This window comes from Xenopus laevis, chromosome 4S (genome assembly GCF_017654675.1).
Source record: "Xenopus laevis strain J_2021 chromosome 4S, Xenopus_laevis_v10.1, whole genome shotgun sequence".
Taxonomy (NCBI): Eukaryota; Metazoa; Chordata; class Amphibia; order Anura; family Pipidae; genus Xenopus; species Xenopus laevis.
The window spans coordinates 39,823,266-39,844,509 of NC_054378.1; the positions used below are offsets into that span (position 1 = coordinate 39,823,266).

Genomic DNA, 21,244 nt, shown 5'->3' on the forward strand with positions numbered 1-21,244 from the left:
ACAAACAGATGGGTTGTTTAACACCTCCTGCTCCCTCCATTGTGAGCTTTGGGTAATTATCAGCATGGGAACGCATCCTATAATTATATCACAAACGTATAATTTGTGTGCCTGCTAACTCTTGAATTGCTGCATTTTCTACAAATGCTTCTTAATGTAATATGGTTAGACAAAGGGTTACGCAAGTAAGTCTGTGTTCTGGTTTATATATAGACTTACTGGGGCATAGCCATGTATCTGAGCATCCAAATGTAATTTTTTTTGGGAAAACACAGGGCTTTGATTCCTTGGTAAAGTCTTCAAACTATTTTGCAGTGACTAGTACTTTGAGAAGCAGATTAAGGTAGAGAAATAATTATTTCCTTTTCATTAGTGTTTCAATTATTAATGTTTTGTTTTTCTAACATTTGCATACATTTTCCATAGACTGACATGGTGATAAATGTACCTGTGGTGTAAAAGGAAAAAACTGTTACAGGTATAGTATCCCTTATCCAGAAACCTGATATCTAGAAAGCTTTCAATTACTGGATATTCACCGCCCATGGGGCAAATTCACTAAGAATCGAAGTTGCGCCAGGCGAAACTTCGCCGCTCTTCGCCGCACTTCGCCAGGCGAATTTTCGCCAGCGCTCCGCAAATTCACTAAAATGCGAAGTTGCGCACAGGGGTAGCGTAATTTTGCGAAGTTGCGCTACCGTTGATTCGCTATATAAAGCGAAGTTGCGCTAGCGAAGGCTAATTTGCATACGGCGCGAAATTCAAATTTCAATGGAGGAACACGTATCTGCACTACAAGTGCCTAGAAAACCTTCAAATCTGCAAATAAAAATTTTATTTTGCCCTACACATGTGCCCACTGTCTAGGTAAGTTGCCATGAGTCAGGAAAAGTAGGGGGGAGGAAGGGGAGCCCCAAAAAAAATTCGATCTTTTTCAGCCTATCAGCCATCATGTAGAAAACACGCCAGCGTTTTTTGGGACTTAGAAAAAATTTTTACTTTTTTTGAAACAATCGCTATCTACTCTATTGCGCTTCGCCAGGTCTGAGGTGGCGAAGGAAGTCTAGCGTAAAAGGTAGCGTTCGCTACACTGCGCAAGTTAGTGAATTTGCGTAGTTTCGTCGCTAGCGAAAATTCGCCTGGCGTAAGGTTGCGAAGTAACACTAGCGAAACTACGCCAGCGTTCGTTAGTGAATTTGCGCAGTAGCGAAAATGCTGAACGCTAGCAAAAAAACGCTACCGTTCGGCGCTTCGCGCCTTAGTGAATTTGCCGAGTTTAGCAAATAATTATAAACCATATTATTTTTTACCAATTTTTTGTAAAAATAAAAGCGCACCCTTGTATTTGATCCTAACTAAGCTGCATGCATCCATATTGGGGTCAAAATAATCCTATTGGGTTAATTGAATGTTTACATTTTTTAGCAAAATTAAGATATGGTAATCCAGAATATGGGGATAGTCCCCAGATCCCAAGCATTCCATATAAAAGTTATTATACCTGTTTGCACTTGGCTGCTAAAATGCCTTTTACAATTTTTTTTTCAACATTGGTTCCTCCTTAGAACTGTTTAAGTAATAGGTAAATAAAAGTCCCCTTTAACTTCCGTTGCTTCATCCACAATTACACCTACAATACGTTTCCTTAACCTCTAATTGATAATTTCTGCTATAAACTGGGGCTGTTTTGTAGTGCAGTGGTGCAGTTTGGGAAGGGGATTGAAGGGCCACTACAGGAGTCATAACTTCAGTACATGGCTTTCATTTTCCTTTAAGGAGAACACTATATCAGGCCTATCAGTCTTCCTTTTCTTGCAGGTTAAATCCTGGTGAACAAACTTGAAATAGACGGCACTTCTGGGCAGGATTTATTGTAGCAGGTTGCTGGCCAGAAGTGGCCTAACGCGTTTTGGGATGAGATCCCTTAATTATAGGCTAACAATCCATTGCATTCAGCTGTTCTTTTATACAGTTCATTCTAGTGACCCCTAGTGGGCTTTTTTTAAAAACACATCTTTTATTTTACACTCTTAAAAAGCCTTAAAAAAAGCTTTAAAAGGTTAAAACCCAATATACAAAAATTACAAAAACATACTCATTGTAAAAAACCAAACAGAACCGTACATGTTTGTGTTTGAGTCTGAACGGAGAGAAATATTACTTCTTTGAGCTCTAATATAATCAGTTTTTTTTTTCTTTTTCCCTTTCTTTCTCACTCTTTTCTTCTCTTTTTTTTTATTCCCTTTATTGTTCTTAGTTTTTTACTAGTGTGAATTTATTGTATTTAAAGTTAATTTTGGTTGGAAGGAAGAGTTTTTGTTGGGGAGAAGTGTGTATATAACATCTTTCTTCCTTTTCGTTCCCTACTTAAAGAGATACTGACACCTGAAATTAAACTTTTTTTTACATCTATTATAATATTGGCTTTGCAAGCTACTTCTAACTTTGCCATAAAGTATTTGCATGATGCTTTTACATTACCTGTCTGATCCCCCATGTTCCTGTATGAGGGGGCTGCCATATTTGTGCAGCAGGAGTCCGTTAGCATTAGAAACTGTAACTAACAGGCTGAGATGGGACAGTCAGGTTGGCAAAGTCAGAGTGTCAGAGAGTCAGGCTTAGGAACTTCAACTAACAATTATATACAAAAACAAACCTCTCAGCAAAAAATTATCAACATGACCTATAGGTAACATTTAATGTACATTCATATGCTAAAATTCATTTTTTAGTGTCAGTATCACTTTAAGGTTTCGTATCTATGTATCCTATAGTTCTCAAGCCTCAATATAAATAGCTGATATCGTGTCTGTAGTTGAGGCCATTTGGAATTCTGGTTTCTAATTTCAGAATCCAGAATGCCTCTCTGAGGTTCAGTCTGTGAATGATGTTGTCCCCTCTAATAGAAACTTTAACCTGCTCAATAACTTTGACTTTTAGGTCTTAATTCCATTGGGGGAACATGTTGTAAAGTGTCTCCCCAACAGGGTTGTTTCCTCCTTGTTGGAGATGGTCCTAATGTGTTCCCTTATCCTATCTTTTAGTGGCCAGGTAGTCCGGCCCACATATTGTTTGTTACAATGTCCACATTCTAATAAATACACTACATTTTTTGTATTGCAATTGTAGAAACCAAAATTCTTAAACGTCTTAAACTCCTTGCCCTTAATGATTACTGTACAGTTCTTACATATTGTTGCCCCACATCTGTAGGTTCCCAATGATATCCCATATGAAACCAATTATTCAATATCTTTCATAAATTCATCCTGGGGATTAGAAGGTAGAATAATGTAGGTTTCCAAATCGTGTAATTGTCGTTGGGCCTCTGCTATATAATCTGTAGTATCCATAACAACCACACTGCCTCCTTTATCTGCCTGGCGAATAATGATGGAGGTAGTTTCTTTCAATGTTTTAAGTGCTTGTCGTTCCTCAAAGGATATGTTGCACGGTCCTCTTTGGGAACCTTTGAGGTTCAATTTCTTCAGATCATATTCCACAAGGTCCTGAAACATATCCATTGAGGAACACCTGGACTGCAGGATAGAAATTTGAATTTATTCTCTTATTTAGCAGGGATCTACCCACTAGGTCCTCCATTAAAGTGATCTCTCTGATGGATTCCTGTTCCAACATTTGTAGGTCAGTCAAACAACAATATTCCATAAATGTGCTATTCATGACTGGTTCCTTATCCCACTGTCTAGTCCCATATTATTTCTTCTGGCCGTTATGGTCTGTACCCATCCCACCTGGCCCAAAGTGTATTTTAATAGTTTAATTTACCAGCAAACTTGTAGACATCTAAGAGGGTGTTAAATAGGCTAAAATGGTGGGTGGGGTTCACAACATTTAGTATATCCTGTCTTTTCTCTTCGTATTGGTTCTCAGTCCGTAGGGTCTTTCCCTGGAACCGTTTCCCTCCTCTTCTGGTCTTCTTTAGGGTCGGTCGTTCTTCCTGTTCCAATCCCTCTTCTCCTGTTTCACATATTTTTCCTGGCTGTAGTAGTTTTGACCTTCTTGTATCATCCACTAGTTCTACTTCATCCAGGTATGTCTTAGTTGGAGGATATCTGTTCTGACGTAGAGGCATCACATCATCTGTGCATAAGTATGTGTCTTCCCCTGAATCGCCCGATTTATTATGGTAACGTTGTAATTGTTGTTGTGTCCTATATCTCAGGATAGATTTAAATCCTGGTGCATATACATTGTAAGTTGTGTTGAAAAAAAACACATCCATCAAGTTCAACCTTTTAAGTCTATATATAACCTGCCTAACTGCTAGTTCATCCAGATTTGCCTCAGAGGTGGAAAAAATTCCTTCCTGACTCCAAAATGGCAAAAATCGGACTAGTCCCTGGATCAACTTGTACTATGAGCTGTCTTCCATAACTCTGTATTGCCTTACTTGCTAAAAAGCCATCCAATCCCTTCATAAAGCTATCTAATGTATCATCATGCACAATTGATTCAGGGAGATAATTCCACATCTTCACAGCTCTCACTGTGAAAAGAACCTTTCTGAATATTTAGGCGGAACCTCCTTTCTTCTAATTGGAATGGATGACCTTGCGTCAGCTGGAAAAACCCACTGGTAAATAAAGCATTAGAGAGATTATTATATGATCCCCTTATATATTTATAGATAGTTATCATATCAACCCTTAAGTGCCTCTTCTCCAGCGTGAACAACCCCAGCTTGGCCAGTCTTTCCTCATAGCTAAGATTTTCCATCCCTTTTACCAGCTTAGTTGCCACTTCTCTGCACCCCTCAGTAATGAGACCAAAACTTTATGACATTTTCTAAATGTGGCCTTACCAGTGCTGTTTACAGTATAAGAATGACCCCCTCCTCCCGCAAATTGAATACAGCTCAAGACTTTATTTGCCCTTGATGCTGCTACAGCCAAGTTTATCATCTACAAGAACTCCAAGGTCCTTTTCCATTATGAATTTGCCTAGTGCAGTCCCATTAAGGGTATAAGTGGCTTGTATATTTTTACATCCCAGGTGCATGACTTTACATTTATTACATTGTAATAAACATTGAATAAACAATATGACATTGAATCTCATCTGCCACTTAGCTGCCCAGATTTCTAGTTTGTCAAGATCCTGTTGCCGCATCCCGGATGGAATTAATTGGGCTGCATATACCTGTTTTGCAATATTGTTGCAGCACGATGCCCACACAAATGCTGCAGAACTTTAAATAGTGCCTCCTAGAATGTTAAAGGGAATATGTATACCCCTTTTTCAGCATGAGCTCAGTGGGAATGTTATAGTGGTAAGCATAATTTTTCTTTTTAAGAAATATATGTGTTTCCCTTATTTCTTGTATAAAACTAGAAAATGAAACCACTTTCCAACTTTTTATTCTGTTAGTCACTAGTTGGAGCAAAGAAGCTGGTAAAATAAATTGTATAATAAACGGCTCCTTATTACAAAGGCTGCAGCTTAGGAAATGTAGGAGTCTGATTACACAGAGTTCATTATCTCTAGCTGAACAGATTAACCTGTTTATAAAGGAAGCGAGTTGAGTGAAAAAAAGAACAGGTTTCCATTAGTGCTTTATAGTGGCATAAAATTAGAACACCAAGTCATGGGCAACTATGATAGTTTCACTGTTTCCCTCAAAAGTGGTGCAGACTAATATAGTGATGTGCTGCCTCCTACACTGTGAGGGAGCCCCTTGTGTGGACAGCCATATTTTGTATCATGCACATAAGCGCATGGGTCTATACATTATTTTACCAGTGAAATAATGCATATATTATATTTATTTAGCATGTGGTGTGTCCCATTTTATTATGCTTAGGTTCTAACAACATAATTTAGTCAAGTGGTTGGGGTGTATGTCAGTGTAGACTGCCCCTCTTGAAACAGGACTCTACTATCCTTCTGCTATTGCAGTTATTATTTTGAAGACTGCATAAAACTGTTACAGCTTTATGTTGCTGCAGAAAATCTATACTGTATATATATAATATTCTGACTTGAAGCACCAGTCCACTGACGAGTTGTTTTTTCAGTTACTGCAGATTGGTTATCCTCATGTTCTTGATTCAGTGCACTGTTATGCCACAGGGAGATGCTACTCCTACAATGTGTTTAGATTGTGCTTAAATTGATCATATTTTTTTTTTTTTTTAATTGATGGGTGCATACCAAGTATACTGGTGAAATAACACATATATTCATTTTATTTAGCAGGTGGACGTGCCCCATTTTATAATGCTTAGATAGTAACAAAATAATTTAGTCCTGGGAAGTGGTTGGTTTTAATTAAGGGATTACTACCTGTTCTGGGTACTTGTGTTATCATTTATACAATTTTGTGTAGTCATTTTATATTGTTTTCTTTTATATGAACAGTATAGATTTGTGCTGACTATTTTAGAACAATGTATTTTTTATGCAATCCACCGTAGATTCTTTTAGTGACATTTAATTTCTGTAACCTTGTTATAAGCTCATTGGGAGCTCTTGATACATTTTGGACCTCAAAGGAGAACAGTGAACCAAAATAGACAAAAATGAATTGCCTTAATAACTTAGAGGTACAGAGGTTTTATGTAAATACATACTTACATAAATATATATACATACACAGGTATATGTTGGTAAAATCATAATTGTTTTGGATCCAGACAGTCTGAAGTAAGTTGCTCTTCAAATTATTTCATGCCATGGCCCCATAATCTATGGGCAGACTGGGAGCCAAAAAAATGCCTTGGTGGGCTACATCCAGCCTTCAGATGAAAAGCCCCTTATGCAGTAAATAGACTTATTACTAGCTCAAAATGTGTTTTGTTTGTTTTTTTAATTTTTAGCATTCTTATTCTGTTTTTTGTTTTAGTCTAGAACTAAAAATGCTGTATGCAGGGGCGTAACTACTGAGGAAGCAGACCCTGTGACTGCAGGGGGGGGCAGAGATACAGGGGGCCAGATGAGTCCCTAATTAATGAGCAATTTCAACATATATTTGTAAAAAAGGACAACCTCTGGATAGGTTGGGGGCCCTAAAATGAATTTCCTGCAGGGCCCAGTAACATCTATTTAAACCACTGGCTGTCTGATTGTCAAGAATCTCTGATCCCAGCAGCCGGGACCTAATTAACTGTGATAGTTCAGTTTTATTTTTAATTCAGTTTTATTATTATTTTTAATAATTTATCTTTCTTTTCACCTCTTTACCAATTTGGCTTCCAACCTAATCGTTACAATTAACTAATTAAGCCCTAGCAACCAGAGAGCAGCTTACATTTCAAACCTGAGAGCTACAAAACATTCATTACCGATTATCTTACAATACTGACTAAAATGTGAGAAATCTTTTATTGGCTATTTATTTGTCATTGATTTGGGCAAAAAAGAACCAGACAACACAATGCAAGGCATGGAAAGAAGTACACGCACTTTGATCTATGGTAAGATCATCCCCTGTCCTTCATCTTCTGTCATCTTCACTAATAAGAAAAAAAAAACCCAGCAGCTTGGAGATCTACGTTTTCTTACTAAAATCTTGCTCTTTTGTCTCAAACGGAGAGGTGAACTGGAGGAGAGTTTATAACAAATGTGTAATTTATTAAGCAACTCTTATTATTATTATTCTCCTGCCCAATTTGTGTTCTGGCAAAAGAAATGGGAAATCACAGTTATTTTTTTGCCAACATCTACAAATACTGTCAAATGAACACTCAAGCGAATCAGATGTAAGCCTATACCATAAAGCAGTGATCCCCAACCAGTAGCTCGTGAGTAACATGTTGCTCTCCAACCTCTTGGATGTTGCTCCCAGTGGCCTCAAAGCAGATGATTATTTTTGAATTCCAGGCTTGGAGGCAAGTTCTGGTTGTATAAAAATCAGGTGCACTGCCAAACAGAGCCTCAATGTAGGTTGACAATCCACATAAGGGCTACTAAATGGTCAATCACAGCACTTATTTGGCACCCCAAAAACATTTTTCATGCTTGTGTTGCTCCCCAACTCCTTTTACTTCTGAATGTTGCTCACGGGTTCAAAAGGTTGGGGATCCCTGCCTTAAAGCATCTCCATACCAGAATATAGTAAATGAATGATCTATCTATAATCAATCAGCCAATATGTAATATTAAAGGAAACAATACAAGTAATTCAAATATATAGCGCAGAAGGTGGTACAGGCATGGGAGTTTTCAGGGATAACTTAATATGATTGTTTTGCTGCCAATAAATATTTATTATCTTTTAGTTAGGATCAAGCACAAGGTTCTGCTTTATTATTACAGAGAAAAATTCAAATCATTTTTAAAAAGTGAATTATCTGGTTAAGATCGAGTCAATAGGACTTGGCCTTCCCATAATTCGGATAACGGGTTTCTGGATAATGGATCCTATACTTGTACATAGATTATCTGTATTCCCCCAAACGTTAAGCCTGAAACAGTGGTATTGGAGAGAAGCTCCAATCTAGAACTGTCACACTAACAATATTTGAACTTGTGTGCTACCAAATGCTTTGATGCTCTCTCTTCCCAAGGGCGGCTTTCGACCTGATTCTTCTACCTACATAAGCTAGTTACTGAGAAATTTGAATCTTACAACAGTAGCACAGACTTTTACTAGGCATTGCAGTCTTAAATAGGAAAGGCTTCCTTCATCACACCTTTTGGTTGAGGTGATGGCAACTGATAAGTATTGGTGGCTATGTTAGTAGGCCCTAAGCCACTACCCATCTACATTATTGTTACAATAGCTACAACTTTCTAATAAAGAGCCACTGCTCTATTTGGGAAGAATTTGTGTTTTGAAGGGTTTATTTAATTGTGAGTAAATGATCAACTGGAGCCTTTTTTCCCCACAAAGTAACATGATTAAATCTGCCTAAAATAATATGAACATTAAATAAACCATATAGCATTGTTTTGCCACCACTATGGATTATGTGCATCTGTTACCATGAAATCATTTTGGATTATTTGATTAAAATGGAGTCTATGGAAGATGGCCTTCCAGTAATTTGAAGCTTTCTGGATAACTGGTTTCCAGATAATGGATCCCATACATGTACCCTCATTTGAAGGTCAATGCTGAAAGTAGTGTTGCCAGATAATCATACTCTTTTTCAATTCTGCTGCCTTCTGCAATATCTGTGTTTGTAGGAGTATAATTTACATTTGGCAGCTCTGTCTAACAGTTCTTTTGGGCTGACCCTAAGCTTTTCTGGCAGCAGCGAAACCCCAAATCATAATGGCAGAGAAAAACAGCAAACTGTTCCAAGAACCATATTGATTTCTCTCACTGGCACTTTTGCCTATGAGTATGTGGACAGTAACTTTTTAAGACCACACACAATCTTTAGTTTCCAAATACATTAGTCTTCATGGCTGGACAGCCCAGACTAAATTTCTCACAAATCTTAAAGCCCTTACTTACAGTCTAGGGAAGGCAACAAGATCCTGGGAAGGCACAGTGCATCCTAATTTAGTTTTTAGTGCACCAAATTATTTCTCTTAGTGGATGTTTTGGCCATAGTAAAGTTTAGTTACTTTCACACATAATGACAAAAATGTTCCCTGCAGAAATTACAGATGAAGAATATGTCGTGATCCTCTTTTTTTTTTTTGTTACATGCTCTCATGTTTTCTTTCTAAAATACGTAAAATGTATAACCACCATTTATTAATACTGTGTGCTGTCCCAGAGTAGTTTGCAGTGTCATTTGCCTATAAGTCACATTCTAGAATCATTTATATCAGGAATAAATTAAAGCAGAGCTATAGGCACACTCAATTTTGCTGCTTTCTCCCAGGTATGAAGTTGTTCACATGCACAGTACAGTATTTTAGACCAAGAAAGTTATTGCAGCTACAGTAAAGCACTATGGGACCCTATGTTTATTTATAAAAGAAGAATGCCAAACTGGTTTAGGTTATTCGAGTCACTGCGACTTATAAATTCACCCTCACAATATTTCAATTCAAAACCGGACTCCAGGGCTGCACAGTAGCAATATTAACCACTATGGTTTTTTTTTTCATTGGTCATAGTATAGGTTGATGCTATTTTTAATACTGGGTCTTGTATAACATGTTTTCAATTTACTTTGCAGGTCTTGTCCCTCTTTGCATTCATCAGCATTGAAACAATCATGGAGTGTTCGCCTTGTGAGGGCCTCTACTTCTTTGAGTTTGTCAGCTGCAGCGCATTTGTGGTCACTGGGGTTCTTTTACTCCTGTTCAGCCTTAATCTCCACACCCGGATCCCTCACATCAACTGGACCATGACTGTGAGTCCCAGTTTTGCTTGTGTAGTCAGGTGGCCATGATGATGACCTCAACGCATGGTCATCTCGAATAAAAATATATATGTTTACGTTAAACTTCCAATATTATTCAATTCAATGTTTTTCTATATTACAAAAACATCAAAAATAAAATTAGCGTGTTGCTGACCGAACAATGCTAATTGATTTTTAGTCATTTATATAATATTTTTATAAATGTTTTTTTTTGCCTTCCTCTGGAATAACTAGCAGTTAGGCAGGATAAATATAGACGGAACTATAGGTTGAACTTGATGGATGTATGACTTTTTTCAACCTAACTCAGTATCTCTCTCTATACTATAAAATATATTGTTTGTTTTACCTCCAGAATAGTTAAAATAATTATAAGTGGGGTAAAATGAAAGTGAAATTTATGAAGCTGTGACACTCTCCTTAATCCTAAACTTACATTGCTTATGACGATTTCTATCATCATCCGACAAAATCCACTGCAAAGTTAAAAGTGGTGTAAATTGTAAAGTTGTGTATTTTGATTTAGGATAGAAATCGACTATTTCTGCCATAATCACAGAATTAGGTGGTAGTGTGGGATATTTTATGGTACTTTCTTCCATTTTGTGCTCTTTCCATCACACATTGTGTGGGTTTTGTTGAACACGAAAACAATGGGTCTTCTTTTTTTCCTATGCAGGGTACTGGCAGGTTAATTTTGTGCAGCTTGCAAGAAAGTGTTTCTTGGCAACCTGGCAAGTTCAGTAAATCTGTAAAGCATTTTTTGTTACTGCTGCCACCATTTTTTCAAAATGCATTTGTAAAACCTCTCAATAATATATTTACTTGAATTTGCTGTTGTTGAACTGCAGGCCGTGCATGTTAGGCATGCACGGCCTGCACCCGGGCCCCACGGGGGTTAGTTATGTTACTGCTGTATATGCTCAACCAGAACTGTATTTAGGTCCGATGCTGCCCTAGGCATCGGACCTAAATGCGCCCCCTATGTCGTGCACGTGACGTCACTTCTGCAAACCCGGCCCCCTATCCCTCACCCCCCAGCTCTTTCACCAGAATTCCAATGGAAATCCGTGGAAGAGGCTGGGTGATTTTTTTTTTATTTCAAAAAAGTAATTTATAGGTCCCCAAAACCTGCCGCCCTATTCACAGGCCCTCGGGTGCCTTAATATAAATAAGGCCCTGTGCTCAACTCCTTCAGGAGAAATTTGCAGCAAGAGAATTGAGCCTGCTGAGGGTAATAAACAAAAATGTCTTTCTGTTTTCAATTTGCCTTTACTATGGGATTTGCTTCCTTTGCACAGTTCCTGGTCTTTAAGGGAGAACTCAACCCCCCACTAATAAAAACCCCTACCCAGTACCCTACATAGTCCCCCCCCCGCATAGGTGATAACACCTTTAAGTGCCCTTAATCCTTGACTCGCCTATAGGTGCAGAGTAAGCGAGTGGAGCTTGTGGGTGCCATCTTCTTGCTCTTTGGATTTCTTCAGGAAGTAAGCAGCATTTTGGCGCATGTGCAGTTGGAGCAGTCTTTCTGTTCGTAGCAACTGCACATCAAAAGTGATGGAAATTGCCGAAGGGAAGGAAGAAAGAAATCCAAAGAGCCAGAATATGGCACCCATGAGCTCCGCTGCTCTTACTCTACACCTATAGGCAAGTAAAGGATTAGGGGCAGTTATAGGTGTTATCACCTATGTGGGGGGAGAGCAGGGAGTTGGGACTATGTAGGGTACTGGGTAGGGGTTTTTATTAGTGGAGAGTTGAGTTCTTCTTTAAACTAAATTCAGAATATTTTAGGCACCTTAATGCAGTTCATAGGGGTACTATATGTGCATAGAGCAACAGTTTTATCAAACTGAAGAATCAATAACGAATACAGAATGTTCATCTCAGAAAAAAACCTTTTGCTAACTGCCTGATCCAAGCTGCATGGGGTCAATCACACTTTCAATATGTCCAGTCTATTGCAAGAAATCAGCAGCACACTGGATATATGAAAAAAGTGCCAAAAATGATTTATATATTTACTTACAATATAGAACCCTCTTACTGTGCTTTCCTAAGAGTCGTCGAATTTGAACACCTTTTTGTACGTTTCCCAGAGCCCTGGACCAGTGTACTCCTGGCAAAAAATGGGACAAGCCATCATTTTTAAATATGTCTCAAGTTTATTGCTGCTAGTATTGTTGACAGTGCCTTTGATTTATTGATTAAGCATAAATGTTCAAATTGTAGGAACAGAGCTTCACTCATGCGGAATGTTTCACATTCATTCTACCAGCCCATTGTAATAATACCAGTAATAATTATTGTAATAATAGCTACTTCCTAGTAGGTTAATAATCCGTTATGGCATTCATCCACAGTTACACTTTTGCTGTGTCTTTTTTTTTTTTATATTTAAGTTTTGCTGTCATGCAGCAATTGAAGAGTTAAAAAAAAAGCAGAGCCTAAAATAGGCTCAGAAAATCTGCTGACTTGATTCTCCCATTGTCAGCTGAAACTGAAGTGCCCAGTGCCTGTGATGTGGGCTTTTATTTAGCTGTTTTTGCTGGAATGACAGTGTATTATTGCCTGCAGATAGACATGTGATTGAAACCATGTGCCTGCCTGCAGCCCCTCTAGGAACACACACAGAGGTGCACATCAAGCATGATTTGCACTGCTGCTTTCACATTCTCCTTCCCACAACAGAGGAACTGGGAACACCAATCAACTGTCTAATATGTTCCATATTAGCGTGACAAAGACTATTCAAGAACATACATTTTCACATGCAAACAATGCAGTACATAGACATTTATAGCTTGTTACTTGCTAGACTGCCACATCTACAGAGTGCCAGCGCTCTCTGGGGCAAATTTACTAACCTCCGTAATTGCGACAGCTTCACTGACTTTGCAACACTTCGCTAGGCGTAGATTTGCCAGGACAACGCCAATTCACGAAAATCCGAAGTTGCGTCCAGGGTTCTGAACGCTTGCAAAGTTGCGCTAGCGATAATATGATAAGCAGTTCATAGTTACGCTAGCGATGCCTAATTAGCATATGGCGTGAAGTTAAAGTACAATGGACAACTACATTACACTACACAAGGCCAGGGAACCTTGATAATATAAAATAGAGTTGATATATTGCCCTACACATGTGCCCACTGTATAGTTTATGTGCCATATGTTGGGAAATGTAGGAGGGAAGGAGCGAACTCAAAAAAAAAAATTACGATCTTTTTCAGCCTGATCACACTGTAAAAAGTAAAAGTCGCCAGCGTTTTTTGGGACTTAGAAAAATGTTCAACTTTTTTTGAGGAACTCCTATCTACTCTATTGCACTTCGCCTGGTCTGAGGTGGCAAAGGCAAGTCTGGCGCAAGAGGTAACGTTCAGTAAGATCCGCATCTTCGTGAATTTGCGTAGTTATGTCCATTTGCCAGAGCGAAAATTTGTGGCGTTAGAGTGCAAAGTAGCGTAGAGTCTCCTTCACTAGCGAATTTACACCAGGGCCGTTCCAAAATGACATCACATTGGCGAATTTTCGCCAGCGTTAGTCACTTTGCCCTTTAGTAAATTTGCCTCTCTGTCTCAGGTTTTCGGGTTGCTCTTTGAACACAGCAAGACCACAAGAAAATAATCAAAACTGATCTTGGGCCCATATGATGTTTCATTCGCTAAAAAGTTTTAAACATTAAAACTTCCTAAAGCTCATTACCTGCTGAGTTCACTAGGTGGCTGGCAGTGCCAACAAAATAGAATTTACATTTTTTCAAAAATGGTCTGCAAAACAAAATATTCACTATTCAGCATAGAGCTGTTGAAAAATCCTTTAGTTTTAAAGAGGCATTTTCAGGGGGAGTATTTGGGTTGCAGAGGCCTCTATTATGATTAGAGTTGCCACCTGGCCGGTAAAAATGATGGTCGATCACATTGTTATTAATAGGGAAAAAAGTTAAATATATAGGAAGGCCGGTATTTTTTTTCCAGAAAAGGTGGCAACCCTAATTATAATGCAAGTGTTGACCCAGTGTTCAGACAACCATATCAGCTTACTTTAGATCTGCTCTTAAGTTACTAAATGTAACCTTACTAAAAGACGTAATTGCTACCTTTCTGATCAACATTAGTAGATACTGTATATGGATGGAAATTAGACTGTTAGGCACCTCCACACTTATTAGAATGGCTTAGCTGAGACCCTGGGAACTTTGACACATAAAGCATAACTTCTGCTCTACTTCACATGCACATCATCATCATTTATTTATATAGCGCCGACAAGATACGCAGTGCTTTACCTTAGTTATAACAAACAGGGAATAAATGGAGGATAACAAACAAGGGTTACAGAGTACAATAGGATTAGAGGGCCCTACAAATTAGAGTTTACAAAGTAAAGGTTAAGGTGCAATTGAGACATTAGGATTTTAGAAACAATTTTGTGATTTTTGATACAGCAATGATTGATTAATTAAGGTACATTGAATAAGCTTCTTTAATGGCCCAGGACTGCATCCTCAGATAGGAAAGAAGAACTCAGTGGTGGTAAATAGAACATTTTGTAATTGGACCATTGTTTTTAGTGGAGTACCGCAGGGCTCTGTACTTTGCACTTGCAAAGGCCCTTGTGATACTAAACTCTACAGTTAGTATAGATACAGTATGTGTATATATATATATAATTTATGTCAGGGTATGGAGGGGTGTGTGTATGGATATTGGGTTTCATTTGGAGGGGTTGAACTTGATGCACTTTGGTCTTTGGTTCAAGCACACAGGCAGATTCGGGGAGATTTAGTCGCCTCTTCTGCTGGGCGACAATCTCCCCGAACTGCCTTCCGCCTGCTATAATAAGAAAACGCCAGCGCCAATGCACTTGCGGTGCTTCGATTTCCTAAGTCGCCCAAAGTTTTCTCGTGGGATGACTTCGGAAATCGAAGCGCCGCGAGTACATTGGCGCTGGCGTTTTCTCATTATAGCAGGCGGAAGGCATGGGGAAGGCAGTTCGGGGAGATTGTCGCTCCGCAGAAGAGGTGATTAGTCGCCAGGGGACTAAATCTCCCCGAACCTGCTCGTGTGCTAGCTTCCTTAACTATTAAATTAAATAGAGATAAGTTCTGTATAAACAAACGCCCCCTTGCTGCCTCTAGCTGCAGTCTTTGTCAGAATTTGAGATAAGGAGCAGCACATTATAAGGGGGGGGGGCTTAGTAGATGAATCATTTGCTTAATTGGCTTCTACCTCCCCCAGATCACAATTGCTTGCAAGAACCAATGAAATAGGTTTAGAGGAAAAAATTATATACTAGCCTTTTCAAGGAGGATGAAAGTCTTTTTTTTTTTTACTTGGTGACACCCTGTCCCGGTGCTCCTATCAGCATAAAACTGCCTGGGGTTCTTCCAGCGGAACAATAGTCTCTTCCTGCTTCTTCTTGCTTCTTGAGCCTGTGCATGAATCATTGAACTTTAGTGAAAAAGCGGCTATTTCATTCTACTGCGCATGTGTCTGCCTTGAGAAATTTGAAGCAGAGAAGATGGTTGCTCGATGGTGCTCGCTAGGGTTGCCACCTCTTCTGGAAAAAAATACCGGCCTTCCTATATATTTTTTTTTTTTCTCTATTGATAACAATAGGATCAACCATCATTTTTATCGGCCAGGCCTGTAAAAATACTGGCCAGGTGGCAACCCTAGTGCTGGCAGAACCCCAGGTCAGTTTTTAGCTGATAGGAGCACCAGCCTGGGGTGTCAGGGAAGTAAATACAATCACTTGGGGGTGTCTAACTTTTGACACCCCAAGCTAAAATGACTTTCCTTCTCTTTAAAAATTTCTCTTCAGCCTACAATTTGTTAAAGCCCATCACACAAGGGACCTTACCAAAGTGCCAATGCAAGTCAGACGTTAATACTGACTCCTGCCACCTTAATCAAATTATAAAAGGCAACATAGAAGCTGCAAAGTGAAAGAAAGGAAATTCTCTACCCCCAAACAGTTTAACATTTTTTCATACAACTGTTTTTGTCCGTTCAAATAACAGGCCTCCTCTATGGTGCTTTTAAGGCGATCTGAACTCCCCATAATTAATTGATAGAAACGTGCACAGGGTGGTCTTCTGAGCATGATTGGAATTCATATTAAGCTTACATCAAATCATTTTTTGGTTTTTGATCCCCTTTTACATAAATAAGTGCTCGTCTGATCCTGAGAGTAAAGAATCCCTGCCATAACTCACTTTGTTTTGAAAGGAAGCAGACATTGGCCATTGTTTGAGCATATTTATGTACAACATGAGCATGTGATTACAAATACAATTCAGCACAAACACATGCACAAGTAATTGTGTGATACTATGCAGGCCGAGTGCTTGTATATACACTAGGTTGCAAAATAATAGATTACGAAGTAGGAGGTGCAGTCCTTTATATAAGATTTTCATTTGTGTGCTCTGGGGGTTGTGTGAAGGGTTGAAGGGAAATGATGGCACAAGTTGCTGGCAGGTGGCACTGTTTATGTCGTTGGCAAGTGTTCTCATATAACCTCCATATGAAGGACAAACAGTGAGGTTTTTATTTAAAACACATTAAACAGCTTCTACACATATCTTTGGTAGACAGTACAAGGTACTGTTTTATTATTACAGAGAAAAAGGAAATACTTTTTTTAAAATTTGGATAAAATGGAGTCTATGGGAGATGGCCTTTCCGTAATTCAGAGCTTTCTTTATTACATGTTTCCGGATAACGGATCCCATACCTGTATAATATATATATATATATATATATATATATATATATATATACATGTACATAAGCTCTTTTCTATTAGATTGTAAGCTCTTTTGGGAAGCTCTTTTTTTCACCTCTTGTATTGGTTATTGTTTGTTTAAATATTGTATAGTTCAGCAGACTATGTTGCTACTTAATAATTACATGTTATAAATAATAGTAATAATCATCACCATCTTTTTATTTTAGGACCTGGGGAACACAGTAATAAGTGCTTTATTTTTCTTCATTGCTTCTGTGATTCTGGCTTCTCTGAACCACAAATCTGGGGCAGAAATTTCTGCAGCGGTAAGAAAAATCATACGTTTGTAATTTGTGCAATTTTGCTTGTTGGTTTACTAGAGCCTTATACATAGGACACGTTACATGATCAATCACATATATTGTGTGTCTATAATACTCTTACCTCACTAACCCTCATCCATCAAACTTGGGCTGATGGCACACAAGGCGACTTCTCTGCTGCCTATTTCAGTGCCAGAAAAGTGCCCGAAACCACCACACCTTTCATCTTCTTTGTCTGTAATGGGACAACATATCACACTTTCTAAATATAACCCACAGAAATTCATGTTAACCTTGTTTGAAACTCTCCTTTCCAAGGTAAAATGATTACACAAATATCCAGTTTCCCTTAATATCGGAGCCGCACAATGTTACTGTAGAATAATTGCAGCCGTGCCAGTCTAACATCAATACCTGTTAATTAGTTACAGAGAATAATTTATAATGAGAGAGAATGCAGATAGAGTCCCAGGGAATTTAATGGTCCATAGCACATGACTTATGTTGAGTTTTATTGCCCCCTGCTGGTACTTTTATTAATATTAACATTACATTGTTGTTACTTGTATTTAGTGGCGTTGTAGTATTTTTAGTTATTTTAAACATCTTTTGTTCTGTTTTGTATTACATTGCCCAGGTGAATTCTTTAGATTTGTGAGTTGCCTTCTTAGCTTCTCCTGTTCAACGCACCACATTAATTACAAATAAAGAGCTACAGAATTTATATATTTTTGAGTGGTCAGAACACATGGGGTGATTGTACCAACAATAGAGCCAGTGGCCTAACTAGATGTGACTGGGCCCCACAACAAATTCAATATAGGAACGAAAACATTGGTAAGTTGACCTGCTCTACCAAGTTAAGTTGAATTTGCTCACTACGATCCAAAATTGAAGAAAGAAAAGGAACTGCAGCAGAATTACCGCAAATCAGCTTTAATTCTGAGTGGTGGCAAGCACGACATGTTTCGGGTACAATACCCTTTATCAAGTGAATCACTTGTATTCAAGTGAATCATCTTGTTTGCCACCACTGGGAATTGAAGTTTATTTGCAGAAATTCTGCTGGAGTTCCTTTTCTTTCTTCAATTTTGGATCGCATGTAGCAGTTGCAGCACAGAGCAACTGTAAAGGAATTTGACACAATTCGTTTGAAATTCGTACTGACCAGCATCCCCCTCTTCTATTTGGAATTTGCTCACTAATAAGGGCCTTACTGGGCCCTCTACCCTCCTGGACCCCCATCCCCCCTTGCTTCAAAGTCACTTTTTTGTAGGTAAATCCTTTGTATAAATCTGCTGAGTGCATTTGGGTTGATGTGATTTTCTCTTCCCTAAAGGTATTTGGCTTCCTCGCTACCCTTTCTTACATGGTGAATGCAGTCCTGGCACTTAGAAAATGGAAAGACGGTAACAGATCACAGAACATCCATCAGACAAGTGATTACATACGAGCTCGCAGCGAATCCCGTGATGTAGACTGCCGCCCTGAAATACAGCGCCTAGATGCCTGATAGGACTCTGCACACTTTATTTCAACTGACTGGCCTTCTGTCCAGCTGGTCCTGTTTTTTACTAAGGGTCAGACAACCAGAGGATTTAACCCTGGGCAGAAAGTTCAGTGGTTTAAAAGGAAGAGCATTGCTTCATGAACTGTTATGACATTTACTGGAGACAGGAAGGTTTGCTTGGTATTTTGACTTTAGGAAAGTACAACTGGGTACAATTTTCTTTATATCTCACCCTGGGCAGTCCAAAAAGATTTTTGTGAGATATATATATATATAGGAACAATTTCATAATCTATCATTGACACAAGTGGATTTCAACATTCCCAAAACGATGTTTTGTGGAAGTTATTTATTGATCGGTGCAATTATTTGCAACAAGGACATTTTTGTAAGGATTGTAATAGTTCTCTATGGGTCCACTTTGGTACGGAATCTGAGAAAAGCTGCATTGTTTGATTATTTTAAGGCCAATTACAGAGCCAAGTACATTTTTGTTTCTAGGGTTGTTCACTTGCAGAAGGTTGCTGTATGTACGTTATCTATGAGCAAGCAAATTTGCCACCAGGTGTCACAACATTGTCTTGAGTTTGTGATTGTATCTGCTCTTTCACTCATTGGTGAGACATAGGATTGTCAAGGCCAACTTTGTGCAGATAGAGTGAATATAAATAACTAGAGGTAAAGACTGTGAGTATGGGTACGGGGATGTACAGCAAACATGTGCAAGTAATGTAGGCCACGTTACATACATTCAGTTATTGGACATTTACTTAAAACATAATTCCCAATCTATATTACATCACAATGGGGCAGATTTATCAAGGGTCGAATTGAAAATTCGAATTTTCAAAAAATGTTTATGGTCAAAACTGTCAAATTCGACTAGCGAGTTATTCAAATTCGATTCGAGTTTTTTTTAAAAACTTCGTTTTTTGAGATTTATTATACTCTGGGCCTATAAGAACTTAAATTAGTCTATTCGCCACCGAATTGCTGTTTAAGTCAATGGGAGAGGTGCAGGGATCAATTTGGAGTTGTTTGCAGCCTTCATGACATTCAGGTTTTTTTCGGAGAAAAAACTCGAATAGAGTTTTTAAAAATCCAATTCGATTTGAGTTTTCGGTCGATTTAATTCATCCGAGTTTTAAAATATTCAATTTTTTTTAATACATTTCGAATTTATGGGAGTTTTTAAAAACTCACATAGAATTGACAAATGTGCCTCGAAATGTTAAAATCATAATGGCAACTTAATGTTAAATGTAAATAGATACACTAATTTAAGTTACACTTAATTAGGTAATTAGGGTGCATATTTGCATCTATAGATATGAGCAGCTACATTGCTTCTTCTGGCAGGGACATTCTTCATAGACTGCAATAACAGCAGCAATTTACTGTTTTGAATTGAAGATGCCTTAGTCGAGGAAAGCTATATACAGGTATGGGACATGTTATCCGGAATGCTCGGGACCTGTAGTTTACCGGAAAACAGATCTTTCTGCAATTTGGATCATCCTGCCTGAAGTCTACTAGAAAATCATGTAAACATTAAGTAAATCCAATAGGCTGGTTTTGCCTCCAATAAGGATTAATTATATCTTAAGTTTGGATCAAGTACAAGCTACTGTTTTATTATTACAGAGAAAAAGGAAATTATTTAAAAAAAATTGGATTATATGGATAAAATAGAGTCTATAGGAGACGGCCTACCGTAATTTGGATCTTTCTGGATAACGGGTTTTCCGGATAATGGATCCCCTACCTGTACTAGGGAAGAGGAAGTAACAAGAGTAAGGACTGTGCTCATACATAGGACTGTGCTCATACATAAGGTAAAATCTTTAGCTTGATTATGCAGGGTTGCGGTTTTTTTAACCTTCTCATCACCATATGAGAAAACAACCCAATATAGAGCTGTGCACTGCAGAATATAAGGCAATAAAACTGTTACAGTGAGAGGAGGAGAACTTGAGAAGTCTGTCTACCAAATTCTTATTTTATTTGAAACCTTCCCGTGGACTTTAAAATTGTGTGTTTTTAATTAAATATAATAAATACATATTTTAGTTTCATATATAGAACACTAAGGGGGTTATGCAATAAAAGGCACTACGTTTGCCCAGGAGCAGTAACCCATAGCAACCAATCAGCAGGTAGAATTTACTGGTCACCTGTTTAAAATCAAACATCTTATTTGTTGCTGCTCCTGGGCAAACTTAGTGCCATTTAATACATATGGGGGTAACTGTTATAATTATGGATGCAAACAAATCTTCTGTTGTCCAGATCATTTAAATCAAATGGCATTAATGGCTGGGTGACAGCTGCATCCCAAAAAGAATCCTGGATTTGGTGCATCCCTTGTCATAGCAAAATATCATACCA

At 38.3% G+C, this 21,244-nt stretch overlaps 1 protein-coding gene across 2 annotated transcripts in view; it reads left to right on the forward strand.

Annotated features, from left to right (window-relative positions):
* LOC108715399 (CKLF-like MARVEL transmembrane domain-containing protein 4) overlaps nt 1-20,413 on the forward strand; it is a 30,361-nt gene extending 9,948 nt beyond the window's left edge. For both annotated transcript variants that reach the window (XM_018260489.2, XM_018260488.2), the window contains 3 exons: nt 10,101-10,277; nt 17,251-17,349; nt 18,686-20,413. In XM_018260489.2, coding sequence (XP_018115978.1) covers nt 10,101-10,277; nt 17,251-17,349; nt 18,686-18,859 — 450 coding nt within the window. In that variant the 3' untranslated portion in view covers nt 18,860-20,413. The remainder of the gene's footprint in view (nt 1-10,100; nt 10,278-17,250; nt 17,350-18,685) is intronic.
* Nucleotides 20,414-21,244: the final 831 nt, after the last annotated feature.